This window comes from Elephas maximus, chromosome 14, assembly GCF_024166365.1.
Source record: "Elephas maximus indicus isolate mEleMax1 chromosome 14, mEleMax1 primary haplotype, whole genome shotgun sequence".
NCBI classification, from domain to species: Eukaryota; Metazoa; Chordata; class Mammalia; order Proboscidea; family Elephantidae; genus Elephas; species Elephas maximus.
Genome location: NC_064832.1, coordinates 19,622,576 through 19,647,272, shown reverse-complemented (window position 1 = coordinate 19,647,272; position 24,697 = coordinate 19,622,576). Strand labels below are relative to the sequence as shown.

The 24,697-nt window shown below is 37.7% G+C and overlaps 1 protein-coding gene across 7 annotated transcripts in view; it reads left to right on the top strand.

The window, feature by feature from the left end:
• TRPC4 (transient receptor potential cation channel subfamily C member 4) overlaps nucleotides 1–24,697 on the top strand; it is a 385,590-nt gene that overhangs the window by 227,481 nt on the left and 133,412 nt on the right. For all 7 annotated transcript variants that reach the window (XM_049853360.1, XM_049853359.1, XM_049853358.1 and 4 more), the window contains exon 3: nucleotides 6,769–7,287. In XM_049853360.1, the coding sequence (XP_049709317.1) occupies nucleotides 6,769–7,287 (519 nt within the window). The remainder of the gene's footprint in view (nucleotides 1–6,768; nucleotides 7,288–24,697) is intronic.

The window sequence follows — 24,697 nt, the reverse complement described above, 5'->3', positions numbered from 1 at the left end:
CAATAACTTATAGATGGCTTGGAGAAAACAGTTAATATCAAGTCACATAAAGAAACAGGCCATGATCACATCAAAAGGCTCTCAAAACAAAGAATCCAGGGATCTTTTAGATGAAAGTGCATTCCTGGAATTACCAGATGCAGAATACAAGTGTTTAATATACAGAACCCTTCAAGACATCAGGAAGGAAATGAGGCAATACACAGAACAAGCCAAGGAACACACAGATAAAGCAACTGAAGAAATCAGAAAGATTATTCAGGAACATAATGAAAAGTTTAATAAGCTAGAAGAATCCATAGACAGACAGCAATCAGAAATTTAAAAGATTAACAATAAAATTACAGAATTAGATAATAGAAAGAGAGGAGCAGAACTGAGCAAGTAGAAGCTAGAATTTCTGAATTTGAAGATAAATCACTTGGCACTAATATATTTAAAGAAAAATCAGATAAAAGAATTTAAAAAAATGAAGAAAGCTTAAGAATCATGTGGAACTCTATCAAGAGAAATAACCTACAAGTGATTGGAATACCAGAACAGGGAGGGATAACAGAAAATACAGAGAATATTGTTGAGGATTTGTTGGCAGAAAACTTCCCTAATATTATGAAAGATATCTATCCAGGCGCTCATCGAACTCCACATAAGGTAGATCTTAAAAGAAAGTCACCAAGACATATTATAATCAAACTTCCAAAACCAAAGATAAGGAGACAATTATAAGAGCAGCGAGGGATAGAAGCAAAGCCACCTACAAGGGAGAGCCAATAAGAATAAGCTCGGACTACTCGGCAGAAACCATGCAGGCAAGAAGGCAATGGCATGACATATTCAAAACATTGAAGGAAAAAAATTGCCTGCAAAAAATCATGTATCCATCAAAACTGTCTCTTAAATATGAAGGTGAAATTAAGACATTCCTGGATAAACACAAGTTGAGGGAATTCATAAAAACCAAGCCAAAACTACAAGAAATACTAAAGGGAGTTCTTTGGTTAGAAATTCAATAATATCAGATATCAACCCAAGACTAGAACACTGGGCAGAGCAACCAGAAGTCAACCCAGACAGGGAAATCCAAAAAAAAAAAAAAAAACAAAGCAAGATTAAAAAAAAAAAGCCCAACACAGGGTAACGACGATGTTATTATATAAAAGAAAACGACATTAAAATAATAAAGAGGGACTAAGAAATGTAATTAGAAATGTAATTATACACCTTCCATGTGGAGAGGAGGATACGGCAATACAGAGAAATAAAAGTTAGTTATAAATTTAGAAAAACAAGGGTAAATAATAAGGTAACCACAAAGGAGACAAACTACCCTACTCATCAAAATAAAATACAAGGGAAAAATACAGACTCAGCAGAAACAAAATCCACAATGACAAATATGAGGAAAGAACAATATATAAAGAAAATCTACTTAGCACATAAAATCCAGTGGGAAAAAGAAGCTGTCAACACACCAAAAAAGACGTCAAAATGATAGCACTAAATTCATATGTATCCATAATTACCCTGAATGTAAATGAGCTAAATGCACCAATAAAGGGACAGATATTTGCAGAATGGATTAAAAAACAAGATCTGTCTATATGCTGCCTACAAGAGACACACCTTACACTTACGGACACAAGCAAACTAAAACTCAAAGGATGGAAAAAAATATATCAAGCAAACAACAATCAAAAAAGAGCAGGAGTGGCAATATTAATTTCTGACAAAATAGACTTTAAAGTTAAATCCATCAGAAAGGATAAGGAAGGACACTATATAATGATTAAAGCGACAATACACCAAGAAGATACAGCTGTATTAAATATTTATGCACCCAATGACAGGGCTGCAAGATACATAAAACAAACTATCAGCATTGAAAAGTGAGATAGACAGCTCTACAATAATAGTAGGAGACTTCAACACACCACTTTCGGTGAAGGACAGGCCATCCAGAAAGAAGCTCAATAAAGACATGGAAGATCTAAATGCCACAATCAACCAACTTGACCTCTTAGACATACACAGAACACTCCACCCAACAGCAACCAAATATACTTTCTTCTCTAGTGCACATGGATCATTATCTAGAATAGACCACATATTAGCTAATAAAGCAATCTTTAGCAGAATCCAAAACATTCAAATATTACAAAGCATCTTCTCTGACCATAAGGCCATAAAAGTGGAAATCAATAACAGGAGAAGCAGGGAAAAGAAATCAAACACTTGGAAACTGAACAATACCCTGCTCAAAAAAGGCTGGATTATAGAAGACGTTAAGGATGGAATAAAGAAATTCATAGAATCCAATGAGAATGAAAACACTTCCTATCAGAACCTTCAGGACACAGCAAAAGAGGTGCTCAAAGGCCAATTTCTATCAATAAATGCACATATCCAAAAAGAAGAAAGGGCCAAAATCAAAGAACTATCACTACAACTTGAACAAATAGAAAGAGAGCAACAAAAGAAACCCAGAGGCACCAGAAGAAAACAAATAATGAAAATTAGAGCTGAACTAAATGAGATAGAAAACAGAAAAACAATTGAAATAATTAATAAGACCAAAAGCTGTTTTTTGAAAAACTCAACAAAATTGATAAACCACTGGCCAAACTGACAAAAGAAAAACAGAAGAGAAAGCAAATAACCCAAATAAGAAATGAGATGGGCAATATTACAACAGACCCAAATGAAATTAAAAGAATCACATCAGATTACTGTGAAAAACTATACTCAAATTCGAAAACCTAGAAGAAATGGATGAATTCCTAGAAACACACTATCTACCTAAACTAACACAAACAGAGGTAGAACAACTAAATAGACCCATAACGAAGAAGAAATTGAAAAGGTAATCAAAAAACTCCCAACAAAAAAAAAACCCTGGTCCAGACGGCTTCACTGCAGAGTTCTACCAAACTTTCAGAGAAGGTTAACACCACTACTACTAAAGGTATTTCAGAGCATAGAAAAGGATGGAATACTACCAAACTCATTCTATGAAGCTACCATATCCCTGATACCAAAACCAGGTAAAGTCACCAAAAAAAAAAAATTATAGACCTCTATCCCTCAAAAAAAAAAAAAATTTTTTTTTCTCTATTATCCCTCATGAATGTAGATGCAAAAATCCTCAACAAAATTCTAGCCAATAGAATTCAACAACATATCAAAAAAATAACTCAGCGTTACCAAGTGGGATTCATACCACATATGCAGGGATGGCTCAACATTAGAAAAACAGTTAATGTAATCCACCACATAAATACAACAAAAGACAAGAATCACAGGATTTTATCAATTGATGCAGAAAAAGCATTTGACAAAGTTCAACACTCATTCATGATTAAAACTCTCAGAAAAATAGGAATAGAAGGAAAATTTCTCAACATAATAAAGGGCATCTATACAAAGCCAACAGCCAACATCACCCTAAATGGAGAGAGCCTGAAAACTTTCCCATTGATATCGGGAACCAGACAAGGATGCCCTTTATCACCACTCTTATTCAACATTGTGCTGGAAGTCCTAGCCAGAGCAATTAGGCTAGATAAAGAAATAAAGGGAATCCAGACTAGCAAGGAAGAAGTAAAAGTATCTCTATTTGCAGATGACATGATCTTATACACTGAAAACCCTAAGGAATCTTCCGGAAAACTACTGAAACTAATAGAAGAGTTCTGCAGAGTATTGGGATACAAGAGAAACATACAAAAATCAGTTGGATTCCTCTATACCAACAAAAAGAACATCGAAGAGGAAATCACCAAATCAATGCCATTTATAGTAGCCCCGAAGAAGATAAAATACTCAGGAATAAATCTTACCAGAGATGTAAAAGACTTATACAGAGAAAACTACAGTACACTTCTGCAAGAAACCAAAAAACACTTACATAAGTGGAAGAACATACCTTGCTCATGGATAGGAAGACTTAACATTGCAAAAATGTCTGTTCTACCGAAAGCGATCTATACATTTAACGCAATTCCGATCCAAATCCCAACAACATTCTTTAACGAAATGGAGAAACAAATCATCAATTTCATATGGAAGGGAAAGAGGCCCCGGATAAATAAGGCATTACTGAAAAAGAAGAACAAAGTAGGAGGCCTTACTTTACCTGTTTTTAGAGCCTATTATAGTGCCACAGTAGTCAAAACAGCCTGGTACTGGTACAACAACAGACACATGGACCAATGGAACAGAATTGAGAATCCAGACATAAATCCATCCATATATGAGCAGCTGATTTTTGACAAAGGCCCCAAAACAGTTAAATGAGGAAAAGACAGTCTTTTTAACAAATGGTGCTGTCATAACTGGATATCCAACTGCAAAAAAATAAAACCAGACCCATACCTCACTCCATGCACAAAAACTAACTCAAAATGCATCAAAGACCTAAATATAAAATCTGAAACGATAAAGATCATGGAAGAAAAAATAGGGACTATGTTAGGAGCCCTAATACATGGCATAAACTGTATACAAAACATTATAAAGAATGTAGAACAAAAACTAGATAACTGGGAGCTCCTAAAAATCAAACACTTATGCTCATCCAAAGACTTCACCAAAAGAGTAAAACCTACAGACTGGGAAAAAGTTTTTAGCTATGACATTTCTGATCAGCGCCTGATCTCTAAAATCTACATGGTACTGCAAAAATTCAACTGCAAAAAGACAAATAACCCAATTAAAAAATGGGCCAAAGATATGAATAAACACTTCACTAAAGAAGACATTCAGGTAGCTAACAGATATATGAGGAAATGTTCATGATCATTAGCCATTAGAGAAATGCAGATCAAAAGTACAATGAGATTTCATCTCACTCCAACAAGGCTGGCATTAATCCAAAAAACACTAAATAATAAATGTTGGAGAGGCTGTATTAAAATTGCAACACTTATACACTGCTGGTGGGAATGTAAAATGGAACAACCACTTTGGAAATTGATTTGGCGCTTCCTTAAAAAGCTAGAAATAGAACTACCATACGATCCAGCAATCCCACTCCTTGGAATATATCCTAGAGAAATAAGAGCCTTTACACGAACAGATATATGCACACCCATGTTTATTGCAGCACTGTTTATGATAGGAAAAACATGGAAGCAACCAAGGTGCCCATCAACAGATGAATGGATAAATTATGGTATATTCACACAATGGAATACTACAAATCGATAAAGAACAGTGAGGAATCTGTGAAACATTTCCTAACATGGAGGAACCTGGAAGGCATTATGCTGAGTGAAATTAGTCAGTTGCAAAAGGAGAAATATTGTATAAGACCACTATTATAAGAACTTGAGAAATAGTTTAAACTGAGAAGAAAACATTCTTTTGTGATTACGAGAGGGGGAGGGAGGTTAAGGTGGGAGAGGGGTATTCACTAACTGGATAGTAGATAAGAACTACTTTAGGTGAAGGGAAAGACAGCACACAGTACAGGGGAGGTCAGCACAATTGGACTAAACCAAAAGCAAAGAAGATTCCTGAATAAACTGAATGCTTCGAAGGCCAGCGTAGTAAGGGCAGGGGTCTGGGGACCATGGTTTCAGGGGACATCTAAGTCAATTGACATAATAAAATCTATTAAGAAAACATTCTGCATCCCACTTTGGAGAGTGGCGTCTGGGGTCTTAAACGCTAGCAAGCAGCCATCTAAGATGTATCAGTTGGTCTCAACCCACCTGGATCAAAGGAAAATGAAGAACACCAAGGACACAAGGTGATTACGAGCCCAAGAGACAGAAAGGGCCACATGAAGTAGCGACTACATCATCCTGAGACCAAAAGAACTAGATGGTGCCCGACTACAACCGATGACTCCCGTGACAGGAAACACAACAGAGAACCCCTGAGGGAGCAGGAGAGGAGTGGGATGCAGACCCCAAATTCTCATAAGACCAGACTTAATGGTCTGACTGAGACTGGAAGGACCCTGGTGGTCATGGCCCGCAGACCTTCTGTTGCCCCAGGACAGGAACCATTCCTGAAGCCAACTCTTCAGACATGGATTAGACTGGATAATGGGTTGGAGAGGGATGCTGGTGAGGAGTGAGTTTCTTGGATCAGGTGGACACTTGAGACTACGTTGGCATCTCCTGCCTGGAGGGGAGATGAGAAGGTAGAGGGGGTTAGAAGCTGGCGAAAAGAACACGAAAAGAGAGAGTTGAGGGAGAGAGCATGCTGTCTCATGGGCGGGGGGGGAGTAATTGGGCGTGTTTTTTTTTAGCGAGGTGTATATGGGTTCTCGTGTGAGAGACTGACTTGATTTGTAAACTTTCACTTAAAGCACAATAAAAATTATTTTAAAAAAAGAATTAAAATTTTTCTGTTGCAGGTCACGACCTTGAGTTTATAACAATCATTAATTTTTAAGTATATTTCTTGTTTATATGAAGAGTCTACGTCTCTGGGAAAGAAAAGCAAAGATTGTCAGTTAGAAAATAGATTGGAACCAAAAAAAAAAAAAAACTTTTATTAAGTAAAGAGTTTCCATAGGCACCTATTTGAAGATTTGGTAAAATGTCGTAATTCAGATTAAATAAAGAAAAAATGTCACTATATTGAAAAAAACATTTTCTCTTGTGTTTTGAAAAATAAAAAAAGGCCATATCTCTCCTACAAAAACCTGGCAAAAAATTTATGACCCTTCCCCAACATTACTATAGCATGCTGTTTGAAATTTACAGGCTTGAACAAGTGAATAAATATTTATAATCTCTGCTTTGTTTTTTTTTCCAGGTACCTCCCATACTCCTGGATAAGCAGTTCTCTGAATTCACTCCAGACATAACACCAATCATTTTGGCTGCCCATACAAATAATTATGAGATAATAAAACTTTTAGTTCAGAAAGGAGTCTCGGTGCCCCGGCCCCATGAGGTCCGCTGTAATTGTGTTGAATGTGTCTCGAGTTCAGACGTAGACAGTCTCCGCCACTCACGCTCCAGACTCAACATCTACAAGGCCTTGGCCAGCCCCTCCCTCATCGCGCTGTCCAGTGAAGACCCTTTCCTCACAGCCTTTCAGTTAAGTTGGGAGCTGCAGGAACTGAGCAAGGTGGAAAATGAATTCAAGTCAGAGTATGAGGAGCTGTCACGGCAATGCAAACAATTTGCTAAGGACCTTCTGGATCAGACAAGGAGTTCCAGAGAACTGGAAATCATTCTTAATTACCGAGATGACAACAGTCTGATAGAAGAACAAAGTGGAAATGATCTCGCGAGATTAAAATTGGCTATTAAGTACCGTCAAAAAGAGGTGAGTGTTGCAAGACTTTCTCCACAGTTTTCTAGTTCCAATAAAAATGCAATAGAATTTAATCACAGTGTGAAGTAAGCTGAGACTCAAAAAATTAATTTGGGGTTTGAGAGCATTTTCTATTTAACTGTAAGCAGATGACATTTAGTGTTTGCCAGATTAATAAATATGAATCACACTTAAGGGTGGAAAGAAGTGGTTTAATAATTGGCAATGGTTTTTTACATCTCTGTTAAGATGTGCATATATGCCGTGGTAAAATGGAACAATGCTGGTTTTAGACTCTCAAGACCGAGGAGTTCATAACTATAGGGAGTGCATTGATCTCTTTGAGATCCATATTTCTCATCTGTTTAACAGACATAATATTTATAACATTTGTGTTTCTATACATGTATATGGATATATACATGTGTATAAATATGTATATATGTGTGCATATATGTATATATTATTTTCCTTACAGATTTTTAGTAAGTATAAAATGAGTAGATGTATGATGCATAAGCATTTAGTATAATAAAATACATTACTACATTATTATGCATTATTAATGAAGGAAAAGTCTTTAATCAAACAACAGATGAAAATACTAAGATTCCTCTTATGTCTTGTTTGGTTTCTTGATTTGTCAGGAACAAGAAGGTAAAAAAGTTAATTTTAAGGGAGTAATAAATTTCTGAAGGTGTTTCCATGGATTTTAAGTATTAAATAAAGAAAATTCACATCTGTTACACTTCTAACCCAACTTAGCCAGTGTTGTTATTTCTATCATTGTCAGTGGTTGGATAAGCTTCAAAATGCTGGCTACTTCTGTCTCCAGAAAATATTGGTTCTCTAATTTACTCTCTAATGACACTAATTAGGTTTTCAAGAACAATATATGCATATATATATCTCTATAAAATGTAAGAGGAAAAAAAGACAGACTTCTGAGTAATAATTAAAAAATATAATTGATTTCTTTTTAATTTGGCTTTGATTATTCCACATTTAGCCCTGACTGCCTTATTTATTGCTGTTTACTAAAGTTTTAAGTTTCCATATGCCTAAATTTACTTCCTTGAATTTTTCCTGTATACAAAAAAAAAATTCTTTTTTTTTTTTTTATATTTTACTAATCAATCTAATTGAGTTGTCATAAGAGCCTAAACCAGTTGAGACAAACTTTTTCCTAACACCCAGGTTAATAGTTTCTTTTCTGTGCTTTCCCTCTGGGTCTAAAATCACATGTGCCAATTCAGTCCATCTCAACAGGTGCCTACTCATTTTCTCATGTTTAGTACTCAGGGATCTGATATTTTAAGGGACTAGACTAATTTGGATGTAAAATATAAAATTAAGTGATGAAAAACTTCACATGATTAAACATTTTGAAAGCATTAAACATGGAAATGATAAGTGATTGTATACGTTAGGGTTGATAAAATGAGGCAAGGTTTTGATGTGGAGTCAGATTTTGAGCCAAACGTATTTCAAGATCCATTATTAACACAATAATGTTTTTCCTAGTTTTCTATGGTTGAGGTGAGAGTTGAAGGGATTGACAGGATGATTACAGAGGACTTCTTTCAGGATATGTATGTTCAGTGTTGGTATTGTCCTATAAATTTTCCAGGATCTTCCACCCATATAAGGAAACGAAGATCACAGTGACAGCCTGCTCTGCTCCCCTGTGGCATTTTTGCTCTCTCTGCAATAAGGGAACCATCCTGGCCTCCTTTTATTTCTATACTGATTTGGGCCCTGATATTATAGCTGATTTAACTTTGTCTTTGGCCACAATGCCTTTTGTGAAGTCATAAGAACAAAATATTTATGAACTCCTTTACCATATCCTCATAACTGAATCCTGTAAATAATCAACTAAAGCCACCAAAGTCTTGTCAAAGAGTTGTCTAAGACCAATACTTTATTTCTTGCATATTAGTATCTGTTTATATTTTTACCTAAAAATTTTTTTATGCATTTTATTTATTAATTCATTTCTTCCTTTATTAACTCTTTTAAACATATATTTTCCAGGACACATTCCAAGCAATATTTGGGTATTTGCCACTCTGTGGTGACCTGTCTCTGCCCTTTCAATTGATAATTGAAATCCAAATTGTTATAGTTAATGGAAAGCATTTGATAATTTCTAAAACTTCTTTTAAGACACTTGTTCTTAGTCATCGTCATGTAAACTCTGACTCATAGTGACCCCGTGTACAACAGAATGAAATGGTGCCTAGTTCTGCACCATCTTCACAATCGTGGGTATGCTCAAGACCATTGTAGCCACTGTGTATTCTGAGTGCCTTCCATCCTGGAAGCTCATCTTCCAGCACTATTTCGGACAATATTCTGTTGTGCTCTATAGGGCTTTCATTGGCTAGTTTTCAGAAGTAGATCACTGGGGCCTTTCTTCCTAGCATTAGTCTAGAAGCTGCACTGAAAGCTGTCCACCATGGGTGACCCTGCTGGTATTTGAAATACTGGTGGCATAGCCTCCAGTGTCATAACAACATGTAAGCCACCATGGTAGGACAAACTGACAGATGGGTGTGAAAGACACTTGTACTTTTTGCTAATAATATGAAGTTGTGGAATTGGAGGGTGATAAAACCTAATAATAGAAGAGGATAAAGGGTAGCTGAAAATATATAGCAAGTAAAAGGAGACAAGAATTAGTCATATATTAAAAAGATACATTTCTTTAAAGACACTGCATTTTCATTTTTTTCTTTCTTCTTTGAAGATTATAATAGAGGAAAAAATTAAAACAAAATACCTACAAGGTTGTTCTGGACTATCATTCATTTGGTATCAATAAGCATAGTTCCCATGAGTTGACATTTTTTGAAAGCAAACTGACATTAGAAGGCTAATAACACTATAAAGTTAGCTATAACATTATACTCATATAGATTATTTGAAATCAGGTCCCATTTTAGGAAACATATTCCTAGATTATTCGGAAATTATTGACTTCAAAATATTTGATCTAAGATTTTCTAGTAAGATCATGTGTCTTAAATGAAATTGTTTTACCATAATTTTCTCACGTGTTCTATGTTTTAGACTAAAAAAGTTTGAAGTTGGCCTTTGGACCATTTCTTTATGTGTTGAAATTCCTTCTCATTAATCATCACAAGGCTAAGTCCCACTTTCTCTTTAAAGCTTTTCTCAGGTCTTACCTCTCCCAGCAAGCATGCTATAAAGCAGTCTCTGGGATAAATGGCTTCATTATACACGACTATATTGCACTGTATCATTTCCTTGCCTTCTCCTCCTCCAGGCTATGAATATCAGGAACACATCTGTCTTACTCACCTGCCAGAGTGCCATGCCTGATATGTGATAGGTGCTCAGCAATGAAGGCACCTGAATATGGCTGCAGACAGAGTTCTGGAAGGTTTCTTTGCCTGATTAAATCATAACGTTTGGTTTAATCTAATAGTGCTCCTATGAGTACTAATAGTAAACCAATCTTGTCGCAAGGATTTGACTGCAGACTAATTCTGGGTTTTCTTTAGTATTATCCAAAATTAAAAGCCTACATTATATCACACATAATAGGTATTTTTACACTTATATATATATTTTTTCTAAGCAGCAGGCATAGAAACAAGAATTTTCTTGTTTCTGTTAACACTGAACTAATGATGTCATAGCAGTGTTGATCAAACTCTGGGATAATGAACATTATCTCATAACCAGCAATTCTAGTAGCTGGAATCCAGGGATTGGGGAAGGACAAAGGATGTGGCCCCAATATGGCCAGTGAAAACCTCAGGTGGGAGATGAGGAAGGAGGAAGGGGGAGGCATCAGAAGAGTACTGGGTGATTGGAGAAGCACTTAAATAATGAAGAGAAAAGAAGCAAAGGAATTTTTTCTTCTTCAAACTTTGCCTAGGGATAGACTTATCTTTACTGCATGGGCTTTCTTTTATTTATTTCATAAATTTTTTCTTGATAAATCTATCCTGCCAAAGCAGGTCCCGGAGTGACGAAAACTGTTTGCACTCAACTACTAACAAAAAGGTTGGTGGTTCAAACTGACCCTGAAGTACTGCAGAAGAAAGGCCTGGTGATTGGCTTCCATCAAGATTATGGAGTGCAGTTCTACACTGTAATACATGGGGTTGCCATGAGTCAGAATCAACTCAAGGGCAACGGGTTTGGTTTTTGGTTTTATAATGCCAAAAATTGTTTTCTTAATTCAGATTTCATTTGCACAAGGCAATAATTGATAATTGAAATCCAGACTTACTACACAATGAACTTTGTATTAACAACAAACAAAATCATTTGTATTCTGTATCTACCTGAAATCTATCCTGGGAATTCCTTCTGGAGATCCCTAATTAGATGCCATTTAGTAGCTCGGATGAAATAGCATCTCTATTTATATATATGTGTGTGTGTATATATATATATACATATACATTTTTTTTTTTTTTGGAAACTGCCAACACTCAAGAATACACCACTACCCATCTCCACCAAAAAAGGAAAAAAAAAAAATCACAGAGAAATCAGTGATGACATTGATTTCTGGCTGTTGCATCTGAACCTCTTGGGATGGCATCGGTAAACAATGGCTCTGTCCTCTTAGAGCCATTCGGCTCTGGTGGCCAGTTTTAGCCATGCAGTCCTTTTTACTTGGGGTGAATTGGGCAGAGGAGCTGACACTTGTTATGCCTAGCTGTTGATTATCTTTGAATATTTCATTTTCCTCTTTTTTTAAACTCTGATCCAAGTCTGGGAAGTCTAAAATATAGCTCTCATATTTTCTTATGCCTGGTAAATTCCACATCAGAGTATGTATACTTTTGGGGGGAAAAAATCTCATGCTGTGGAGACTTTGTCTCAAGGATATGAATGAACTATTTTACAAAGATAAGAGACTACTCATAGGGGTGAAATATGAAAAGGCAATACATATGCCCTTCCCTTCCATGACTGAGATGTTTCTGCTGAAATATCTTTGACATTCATGTAATAAAGTTGGTAATGCTTTCACTGTAGTTTGGTTTGGTTATTTATTTACCACACACTGGGTTACTTGAATCAGATTTTATATTGTTGACCATGTTCCTATCCTTTTTGCCTCCTATATGTCTGAAACTTTTAGAAGACATCTGTGTCCTCCAACTCTCTCCTCAAATACCACGTTCTCTGAGACTCCTTCCCCTAACTTATTCCCAAGTCCGAATGATTGCTTTTTGCTATGGCAGCAGCACCCAACCCAGTACCCAGTGCCAACACTGCTTTATTGCAAATGCTGACTTGGCGTCTTGTTATTTGTTTTCACATTTTGATTCTTCAGCTGCATACCCTGCTTATAGCCTTGCTTCCTCCAGTCCATCGCCACTAGAGGCCTTTTGTTTTCTTCTGTTTTGTTTTTTAGGAAAGGTAAATATAGGGAGACCAACCAACCTTCTGGGTTTACCCAGGGCTTTACTGGCTGTAGCAGTCAAAGCCCAACATCTTAGGAACCCTTCAGTTTGGTAACCTTAAATTTGAGCTGTGAGGTCTGTTGAAAGCATTGCAATGTCCATCCCTCATACTCGTATAAAGTCCAAATACCATAGCAACCGTTAGATGGTTTCTACCTAAATCTTCAGCGTCATCTTTCATCACTTCCACCATCACTACTTATAGTCCATATCTCAGCCAAACTGAAACACTCATTAATACGGTCATACTATTTTATGCCTTTGGGTCTTTATACCCAAGATTCTCTTCACACAGAATGACCTCTGCTGTATTTCAACTGGCTCCCCTAATGCAGGGTTTTTCACCTGGGTACATATTAGAATTGCCATGGAAGTTTTTAAAAAATAAAAATGTACTGCTACTTGGATCCCACCCTCAGATCAGTTCAACTAGAACATGTCCGGAAGCATGGTGCCATTTTTTTTAAAAACAGCTCAAATGGTTCTATTGTGCAGTCAAGGTTGAGAGCTACTCAGATTTATCAAAGTTTGACTCTTGAGTTACAGCTTCTGTGCATTTCTTTGACTTTCTCAGATAGAGAAAACGTGGCTATAAAATGTGCTAATCATGGTAATCATCAAAGTCACCTGGGCAGCTTTTAAAGCTAGCAGCTCTTTCAGACCCACAGGCAGAGATTTGGCTAAAGTATGCCATTGTGTTCATGGCATACCCCAATGCTTCCTTCAAGTTTCCTCCTCTCTTCCTCCTCACCTCATTGCCCACCCTGCTATTTCCTTATTCTATTATGGCTGCTATAAAAATGGCATGGTGGAGGCATCATTACCTGACCTCCTCTAACTTCACAAGGGGGAAGGAGAATCCAGATCAACAGCCCAAGGCTAATTGCTGTGAGGCAGAGATCAGACATGCTTTCCCTCTCCACCATCTTTACCAATTTTGACACCAACCATCCTTCCAGGGCGCTCTCTACTTCTCTACTGGATTCAATAATTTATTGCAATGGCCACACAGAACTCATCAATACTCACAATTATGGGGTTTATTAGGGAAGTAACAGGTTACAGTTCCAGTTCAGGAATGCTCAGAATACAGTTCCTCCATAAGGACAGCCTCTTCTCAGTTGTGCCCACAGGCAAGCCCCCCTCTGGCCTTTGGCCCCTTAGCCCCTCAGCCAGGCCCCTGCCCTGCTCTGGCAAGTGTCACAAAGCTCTTTTAGCTCTACAGATAAGTGCCAGAAGGCACCGCACACCTCCAGTAAGCCTCAGCCTGAAGGCGATCATTTCTAGTGCCGGGGATAGACAAACCTAACTCCCCCAAGTGTCTGGAGGCACCCTACTCTGCCAGCAAGCCGCCTGCTCAAAGGCACTCAGTTCTCTCACTCTAGGCTGGGTGTCTCCTGCCAGTCTCTTAGTTCTACTGCCTCTGCTTTTCACTGTCTTCAGTGTTACAGCTCTCTGTCTCTCAGTCTTCTGGTTCCAGGAGCTTCTCAGTGCAGGTATCCCAGGTCAAAAGATGTTCTCTACTCCTGGCTCTTCTTTTTTGGTGGTGGTGAGACCCTCTCATCCTGCCTCTGGGATGGCTCATTTTAAGCCTAGCAGGATGGCAAAACTGACCAATCCCTTCTTTGGGGGTCCATATACCTTATTTGTGTAGTCCCATCAATCATCGTGTGTGAGTCACAAAGACTATGGTTAGAAGAGCCATATATTAAGCAATTCATTGCACCACAGCTGCCCAGAACTTTGTTCTTTTATGGCTGTCCTCCTCTCTACTTAGTATCTCAGGACTCTCAGAACTTGCATTTCTTTAGTTCCCCAATTTGCACGACAAGACCCAAGAGTCTGGTAAGAAGAAAAAAAGTATATGTGTGTGTGTGTAGCCTATTTAAAAAGGGAGCGTAGACTTGGGGAAAAGCGATAAAGACCCAGCAGTGAATAAGTGATTGTTCCTTAAAAGTAGATGGGAGGGAAAGACTCCTGCATTATTATTTCACCTGTTACGTGATGACTAACCTGAGCACATTAGAGAAATAAAAGCTTTCCACCCACCTCTAGTACACATACCATGGCCATGCCTGCCTTCTTTTAGATAGATTTCTCATCATCTGAAGGATTTAACAACCATTGCCAAAATGTCATGTCTTTGTGGTCGAAATAAAATATTGTATTAAAAGCATGTGACCTATGGATTGGATATAATTCTCTTTTTTGCCTCTTACCAGGTATGTGATGTTGAGCAAATTATCCATTAAGATTCTGTTTTCTTCCTTCTAGAATGAGAAAATACTGCCTACCTCGTAAATTGGTTGGGAAGATAAAGCATGATAATACAAGTACCCAGCTTAGCATACTTCCTTAGCATGAGCTTATTTGCTCATGAAAGAGTAGCTCTCTATTATTATTATTATTACCATTGCTTTTGTTTATTCCCTCATGGGCTCTCAATAGTGAAAGCTTTCAATATTGAAAGTGCAGGAAAATGCTATACACCACTCTACTGTGTACTATGCTGTGCAAAAAGTTGGTGTCTTTTTTATGAATTTAATATTTGTAATGAATATTCACCCGTGTCTCTCGGGTTGTATTATACTTTTGAATATTAACAAGGAATTTATCCCTCTTACGATCTATTAGTATACTAAGTACTTTGGACCATTTTTATTAAAATATACACTCACGCAAAAAAAATATAATATAAAAATTTTATCCCAGCTCGTAAGACTGTCTATACTGTAACTCCTTCCATTATAGGCTTTCAAAACCAACACAGATTGTATACAACACACTCAATTTTAATGTGCCCTTCTGGGTAGTATTTTTTTAATGTATTTTAGGAGTTGATTATGCATGCCTTTTGAAACTGACCTTGAACCTGGCTACTGTACCTCAGAATCAGGGACTGATATCACAATAAAAACTCATTGATGTTCAGTCGAGTCCGACTCATAACAACCTCATAGGACAGAGTAGAATTGCCCCGTAGGGTTTCCACGGCTGGCGAATATGAACTGCCAACCTTTTGGTTAGCAGCTGGGCTCTTAACCACTTGGCCACCAGGGCTCCTATGTCACAATAACACTCACAGAAATGCTAGGACTGTGGTAGGATTTTAATACAAGAGACTACATTGAGTGATCTAAATAATTATGATACCCGAAAAAGGAATAGAAGGCGTCATTCCTCTAGCTGAGTCTTATCTCCTGCTGTTCTCTGGGGCATGTGAAGCCCTCCCCGCCTTCTCTTCCTGCGTGTGTACACACCTGCTGTTGCTAGGCAAGGCAGCGTGCATCGCAGATCCCCAGTCCTCTTAGGAACGTTACGTTTCAGTGCCAGCCACCGTACAGTGGATGAAGCAAATGCCTGTTCAGGACTTGTCAGCCGGCTGACAGGACTGTGACAGGTCGTTAGACATTTAATTTAACACAAGGTTTTTAAAGCTTGGAATTCAATTCCCACAACTTCCTGTACAGCTGATTAAATGAGGTGCAGCCATTTTCTCTTAATTCGTATCTGAAAGTGATTGTTTACGTTCCTTCCACAGTTGAACTCAAAATTGTATATGTCCAAAGTATTGTATAAGTTCATCCTTTGAAATTGATAAATTTATATCCCATAAAACATGAAAATAGTAAACGTGAACTTTAAATTATTTATAAAACATTTGTTTGATGCTGATTTAAATAAATAACTAAAAAAAAGATTAACCAATTAAATTTCAAATAGAGAAACTATTTTACTATTCTGACAAAAATGTGTAGACCTTCAGGGTAAACAACTCTTTTTTGTTGCTTTCATTTGTCACAGATATAGATATTAGTTTAAGGATGATATTTTTGAAAAATTCCACTGTGTACTAGACATCTTCTCTTGGTTCTCAAATGAGTGGCTTTTCCGTATAAAACTGTTACTTCCAGCTCAGCTCCACTATGGTTGACAATGAAGAGCTAGCAATAAGATAAGCCGCTTTCCATTATTCAGATGCGATTATCTGGTTTGCCAGTGATCATTTCTGTCTTTTTTTTGGCACAAATGTTCACATTCAAATTGAGGGGTATTTTTTCTTGGGTCATTATTTAATGACCTATATTTTTCTGTTGCTCATCACTAAATATGACAAGAATTGCCAGTTTTTGAAATTATGGATTTAACAGCTTATCCCAGCCCACATGTTTCCTGAATAAATACAGAAATCCAGTAAATTATCTTTGGAAATTTATGAAACACAAACATTACAGTTCCTAAAAAACTTTTGGTAATTTTGAGATATAAATAGTTCCTCAAGTTGCCTTATAAATTATGCCGATCTTCATTTTCCTTTGAACATATGAGGTGTATTCACAATTTTTCTAAATAGAGGTCAGTAATTTTGGAAACAGAAACATACAGAAAACCTCTCTAGGGTTTACATAGTGTTTGTGCTGTAATTTGGTAATCTGTGATACTGAAGTTAATTTGTGTGTCGGTAGATTGCTTCCAGGTGATACGGAAGTGGGGAAAAAAACATGTAGGATGTTTTTATTCTTTCTGCCATTCTGTTCCCTTTCTCATTAGCTTTAGGAAGCAATCAGTGGCAGGCCCCTTGGAGCCACAGAGTAAACTAAGGGCCTGCAATCCTCCCTCCTCAGTTCTCTCTTTGCCATGGTCTTGGCTTAGGCTGCCCAGTTGCCAGATCCCTACATATCTGTTTAAAACGTTCCGCTTTTCCTTTTTCCACAGCACTGCTGCCATTCTAAATTATAGGTGCTGTTGTTTTTCACCACGGCATCTAAACATAGTGATTTTCCCAGGCAGCTACAGAACTTCTTTTCACCCTTCCCAGATCCTCCACTTTCATCACTGGGTGAAGCTGGAGATCCTATTGGCAGCTGCCTAATACAATAATACATGAGGAGGTTAGTGAAGAGAATTAGCCGGCTCTGGGCAAAAGCTTCTATGGAGTCACCGCAATGCTCTCACTCTCCAACAGCTATTCCACAAGCACGTACAGGGTACCTGTTATGTGCCAAAGACTGGGGACACCAAAAGGAAAGACACAAGCCCTAGGCTAAGTTCAGGTTTTTTCCAGAAGTTCCCTAGAGCCTGAAATTTTACTCTGGCTTAGATAATAAAATGAAGCTCAGTGAGTATGTGTGTGTGTACTGCAATACTTACCAATGTAGAAAATGGTGGCTAAACACAACTGTGTTTGTGAACAGACTTCACAAACACTCTATGTGCTTCCTCCTTCATGGATGTTTCTTTTATTTTCTCCTCCTTCCTTCCCTTTCTGCCTTCCATGTGTTCATTCAGTCATTCATACACTTACTCAGGAGAGTCCTTCCTGTTTGCTACATTCTGGTGATACAAAATCAAAATCAATGTCCTTGCCCTCAAGTAGAGACCTTGTCCTCAAGTACCAGAAAATGACATAAACACAGTTATCACAGTGCAAGTTATGAAAGCTGTGCTATAGCTGTCTTCCTGAAGCCCAGAAAAATGGCTCCTAACTTTATCTGAAGGTTTTAGAGGAAGCTTCCTGGAAAAGAAATTGCCTGAATTGAGTTTTCATGGGAAACTAGGAGTCACCCAGGCAAAGAAGTTAGAAAAGGGCCTTACTGGGATGAAACGCTACATGCAGATGCATGGACCATGGGGTAACATGAGTATTTTTTCTGTCCTTGTTCCCGTCTCGTGGCCTGTACCCCTGCTCTTCTCGCTGCCTGGCAGGTATGGTTGGCTGCTATACCATGTTCCAGTCCTGGCTCATGAGAGCCCCTCAGTGAGGACTCCCAGGACCACCATTCTGCTTAGTGTCTTCCCTCCGTCCCCTTCATTCCCAGCCTTTCTCTTTTACAGCCCAATTTTATTGTCTTCCTGGAACTTATAGAAATCCATAATTCATTTATTCGTTTATTATTTATTGTTTATAGTCCACTTTTATCTAAGTGTCACCTTGTCTGACGTGATCATCAGTGCAATTTCAGTACACTATTAAATATTACAATGTATTGAAATAGAATAAATGCTACTGTTATTTTTTAAACCCTAACCTAATTCTCCACCCCTTATATGGCACATTCCATAGAATAAAATGCAAGCTTCTTAACAAGACGTATCTTCTCTGGACACTGACTTTCTCTGCCTAGCTTCATCTCTCACCTTATCTTACTTGCATTTTATACCAGCAATTCCAGATTGCTTGTATACTTACGTTCTACTCTTATGCTGTACTCTTCATATCTTACCTCTGTATTTTATGTTGCCTTATAAGCTTGAAATACTACCATTACCTCTGGCTAGGTCTTTTTAATTCTTTAAGATGTTAAGACCACAGTCTTCAGAAAGCTTCCCACATTCCTCCTCTAAAGCTGGGCTGGCTCTCCTGCTATGCCTGGAGCAGGTACTTTTACCACACTGTATTATAATGAGCTATTTATCTGTCTCTCCATTTCAGGAGACTGTGAGCTGTTTGAAGTTAAAAACTGTGATTTTTATTTTGCTGTTTTCAGCGTCTGTAATGGATCCATTGTGAGCTTAGTAAATGTTTGTAGAGTGAGTGTAATTTTTCTTCAGGGAAAATGATCCATTTTTATACTGCCTTGATGGTAATCCTTCTAAGGGATTTTTTGTTGCAGAATGACTTGACCACTGGTGAAGAGAAAATGACAGAGCTTTGTGTATAATTTTCATTGACTGTCCCCTGTGTGTGTAAAACAGGTGTCATTGAATTGACTGACTCATGGCAACCCCGTGTGTTTTAGAGCAGAATCGTGCTCCATAGGGTTTTTGGGAAGTAGATCACCCAGCTTTTTCTTCTGAGTTGCCTCTGGATGGACTTGAACCTCCAACGTTTTGGTTAGTAGCCAATATGTTAACCATTTGCACCACCCAGGTATATGACAGTATTTAAAAACAAAACATTGCCATCAAGTCAATTCCAACTCACGGCAACCATATAGGACAGAGTAAAACTGCCCCCATAGGATTTCCAAGGAGTGACTGGTAGATTTGAACTACAGACCTTTTGGTTAGTAGCCGAACTCAAGCACTATGCCACCAGGGCTCCATGGTAAATGCTATAAGGAGAGAAAAAAGAAACAGTAGCTAGCCCTGTTGGGCTTAAATTCTGTTTAGGCAAGCATTAAAAATGCCATTGCCCTGTATAAGTTTGCTTTTAATTCTGCAAATAATGTTGATTAATTTCCATTTTTATCCCTTATAAAGTTTGACTTTTACCTGCTCAAGCAAATGTTGCTGTAATTATTAGTCATGTAACATTGACTGAGTGATTTAAAGTTTAGTGCCAGGAAAGTGTGATAGCTATTAAAATATAACTGAGATATTGCTGTCTGGAAGTTTTTTTTTTTTTTGCCCTTCCTGTGTACTTTCTCATCTCTTCCCATCCTGGTTTCACTTCCATTTTATCATTTCTTTTTGGGTTATTTGTTGCTGATATGACTGTGGCTGGTGCTTGGGCCTGGAGGCAGAGTTTTTGTTTTTGCAGCTTTTTCTGGTAAAGACAAATAATCGTATCCTAAGCAGCATCAGTCTTTGAGATAAGGCCAGTAGCATGTATGGTGACTGTGTAGTTTAGGATTTTTCAGCACTCATGCTAATAGCTATTTTGGCCTATATGAAATAATTCCAACTGTCTGTTCTTGATAGTATTAATGTGGCTGTCTTTTATTTTTTTTTTTAATATTATTCTAATCAATTTTGGGTTAGGAAGCCTAATATCTACTCCAGGTAGAACTGTGGGAAAATGATGTAAAAATTCTCATAGTATGGGACTGAGGACTGTTTTTATGAATATAATGCATAAGCTTTAATGCCTGAATATTGGGGCATTTTTTTTAACTTCTCAAAGGCCTTTTTATACTTTCTTGGTTATTGGCTGCATCAACTTTGCCTAAAGCTTATTTGTGAGCATTTGAAATGAATTTGTTGTGTGTGTGTGTGTGTTAGTTTCCTAGTGCTGCTGTAACAGAAATACTGCAAGTTCAGGGGCTTTTAAAAAGAGAAATCGATTTTCTCACATTTCAGGAGGCTAGAAGTCTGAATTCAGGGCACTAGCAATAGAAGAAGGTTCTGAGGGAAAATCCTTGTCTCACCATTCCTGGGCTCCTTGGCAGTTCTCACAGGGCATCTATCTTTCCTTGTTTGTGCTTATCCCTGTATCTGTATCTGCTCCTTATAACTCAGGTGGGTTAGGACACACCCTGCACAGATATGGCCTCGTTAACATGGAAAACTCTATTTCTAAGCTGAATTACACCCACAAGGAATCCAGCACATATTTTGGGTACCCAACTCAATACAAAGAATGGGAATTCCAGAACACTTAATAAACCGAGGTATTAATGGTTAAAAGTCGTGTAAGTAAAAACTCAAACTCTTTACTCTTAAGCTTGCAATGACAATCGAATTCTAATTTTTTTTAAAGTACTTTTTAAAGAAAATCTCTCACTGAATAAAGCTACAGAAATGTCTATGCCAGTAAGGAATAGACAGCCTAACTCATCCTCCACTAACATCCCTTCCCAACATCTTACACCTTTGCCTTGGAGAGATTGGTGAATGGAATCCTTAAAGGAAATGCTTGCAGCCCGTACCTAAAACTCCAATAAGCTTAATGCACAACAAAGGGGCACTTTGGTTTTGTCTTATCCAGGCTCCCACATCTGCTCATCGCCATTTGTTGTTTCACCTGAGTCCCCTTGGCAGACAGATTTTCTCCTGTGATTTCTAATTGAATGAGAATAGTTTTTCATTACATAATTTTTTTAATGTTAAAAAGTGTGGAATAGGGAAAGTTCAAATTTATGTTATTGAATTTTACTTTTTTGCTTATTTTGGTGAGTGGTAAAATAAAAGAAAAAAAATAACAGAAATACTGCTTTCTACATAGCCTGTGTTTTATTCCATTTTCCTGCAAAAGCTCCAAAAGATATCTTAAATTTTATATGTATACTTTAATATTTTCTCAGAGGATGTTAATTATTCTTCACTACTCATTATTTATGATAATAAGAATGAATTTTACGTTTTGAAGAATCAACAAAAATAGTCATCACCCTTTTTAATGTATTTTTGCACTTCCTTGTGGCTTTAAATATGACTAGGTGCTGAAAGTATATTGGGAGTTTTGAATTTGCTTCAAAATCTTAGGGTTACAAATTTTAATTTACATAATTATTTTAGGGCAAATCTATAGGGTCGCTCTGAGTCGGAATCCACTCGACGGCAACAGGTTAACACATTATTAGGCCGGTTAACTGGGATACCCCTTGAAACCATGACCTAAACCTCCAAAAATTAAAAAAAAATAATAAAAATAAAAAACCCAAACCCATTGCCATAGAGTCAATTCTGATTTATAGCAACCCTATAAGGCAGTGTAGAACTGCCCCATAGGATTTCCAAGAAGCAGCTGGTAGATTCAAACTGCTGACCTTTTGGTTAGCGACTGAACACTTAACTATACCACCACCAGGACTCCAAACCTCCAAAACAAGGAACCAAATTCTGTGAAGTGTTTGGTTGTACATAAGCAACTGCTGCAGCTGCTCTTTTGTTATTGTTGTAATTATATCTATCACACAACTTTTGCCAATTCAACTCTTTACGACTATACAACTCATTGATAACACTTAGAATAAGCAGCTGTGCAACCCTATCTGGAATCTATGCAATTTTTCCATCACCACAAACTGAAATTCAGTACTCTATTACCAAAACACCCCCTTCGCTCCTCCCTCCCACCCCTGGTAGACACTAATAAACCTTAGTCTGGATTCATTTGCCTTTTCTTGCCTTTTTGTATAAGTGAAGTCAATACTATATTTGTCCTTTTGTGATTGACATATTTCACTCAGCATAGTGTCTTCAAGCTCCATCCGTACCGTAGCATGTATCAAGATTTCATTTCTACTGATCGAGTAGTATTCCATTGTACATATGTACCACATTTTGTTTATCCATTCATCTAGCCAAGGACATTTAAGTTGGCTCACCTTTTGGTTATTGTGAATAATGCTGCAATGAACATTGGTGTAAAAGTCTCTATTTGAGTGTCTGCTTTCAAGTCTTTTGGGTACACACCTAGGAGTGAAGTTGCTAGATCCTGTGGTAGTTGTATTCGTAGTTTTTTGAGAAACCACCACACTACTTTGTACAACATCTATACCATAAGAATTCCAATGTTCCCACATACCCTTGCCAACATTTGATATTTTCTTTTTTTAAAAAAATCTTAGCCATACTATTGTTGTCAGTTACTATTCAGTCAGTTCCAACTCATAGCAGCTCTATGTACAACAAAACAAAACACTGGTTGGTTCTGGGCCATCCTCACAATCGTTGCTATGTTCGAGCACATTGTAGCTACTGTGTCATTCCATCTCATTGAGCGTCTTCATTTTTTTCTGCTGATCCTCTACTTTACAAATCATCATGTCCTCCTCCAGGGACTGGTCCCTCCTGATAACATGCCCAAAGTACATAAGATGAAGTCTTTCCATCCTTGCTTCTAAGCAGCATTCTGGCTATACTTCTTCCAAGACAGATTTGTTTGTTCTTCTGGAAGTCCATGTTATATTCAATAATCTTCTCTAACACCATAATTTATTTATTTTTTTATTGTACTTTAGATGAAGGTTTATAGAACAAACTAGTTTCTCATTAAATAGTACACATATTGTTTTATGACATTGGTTAACAACCCCACGACATGTCAACACTCTCCCTTCTCAACTTTGGGTTCCCTATTACCAGCTTTCCTGTCGCCTCCTGCCTTCTCGTCCTTGCCCCTGGGCTGATGTGCCCCCTTTAGTCTTGTTTTATGGGCCTGACCGATCTTTAGCTGAAGGGTGAACCTCAGGAGTGACTTCATTACTGAGCTGAAAGGGTGTCCAGGGGCCATACTCTCAGAGTTTTTCCAGTCTCTTTCAGGACAGCAAGTCTGGTGTTTCTTTTGCAGTTTGAATTTTGTACTACATTTTTCTCTAGCTCTTTCCGTGACCCTGTATTGTGATCCCTTTCAGAGCAATCGGTGGTAGGCGGGCACCATCTAGTTTTACTGGGCTTAGTCTGGTGGAGGCCATGGTAGGTGTGCTCCATTAGTCCTTTGGACTAATCTTTTTTTTGTATCTTTAGTTTTCTTCATTCTTCCTTGCTCCCGAAGGGGTGAGACCAGTAGAGTATCCTAGACGACTGCTCACAGGCTTTTAAGACCCCAGACTTTACTCACCAAAGTAGAATGTAGAACATTTTCTTTATAAACTAAGTTATGCCAGTTAAGCTAGATGTTCCTCGAGACCGTGGTCCCCTCAGCCCTCAGCCTAGCAATTTGGTCCCTAAGGGAATTTGGATATGTCTATGGAGCTTCCATAACCTTGCCTAGTACAAGTCATGCTGGCTTCCCCGGTATTGTGTACTGTCTTTCCCTTCACCAAAGTTACCACTTACCTATTTTCTATTTAGTGTTTTCCCATCCGCACTCTTCCTCATAACCATCAAAGATTGTTTCTTTTTGCGTATAAACATTTTCATGAGTTTTTACAGTAGTGGTCTCATATAATATTTGCCCTTTTGTGATTGACTTATTTCACTCAGCATAATGCCCTCCAGATTCACATGTTATGAGATGCTTCACAGATTGATCGTTGTTCTTTATCGTTGTATAATACTCCATTGTGTGTATGTACCACAGTTAGTTTATCCATTCATCTGCCCAACACTGTAGTTTAAATGCAACAAATCTTCTTCGGTCTTCCTTATTCATTGTCCAGCTTTGGCATGCATGTGAGGCAATTGAAAACACCATGGCTTGGGTCAGGTGTACTTTAGTCCTCAAAGTGACATCTTTGCTTTATAACATTTTAAAGATGTCTTTTGCAGCCCATTAAACCTGAACCCATTGCCATCAAGTCAATTCTGACTCATAGCAACCCTATGGGACAGACTAGAACTGCCCCCGTGGAGTTTCC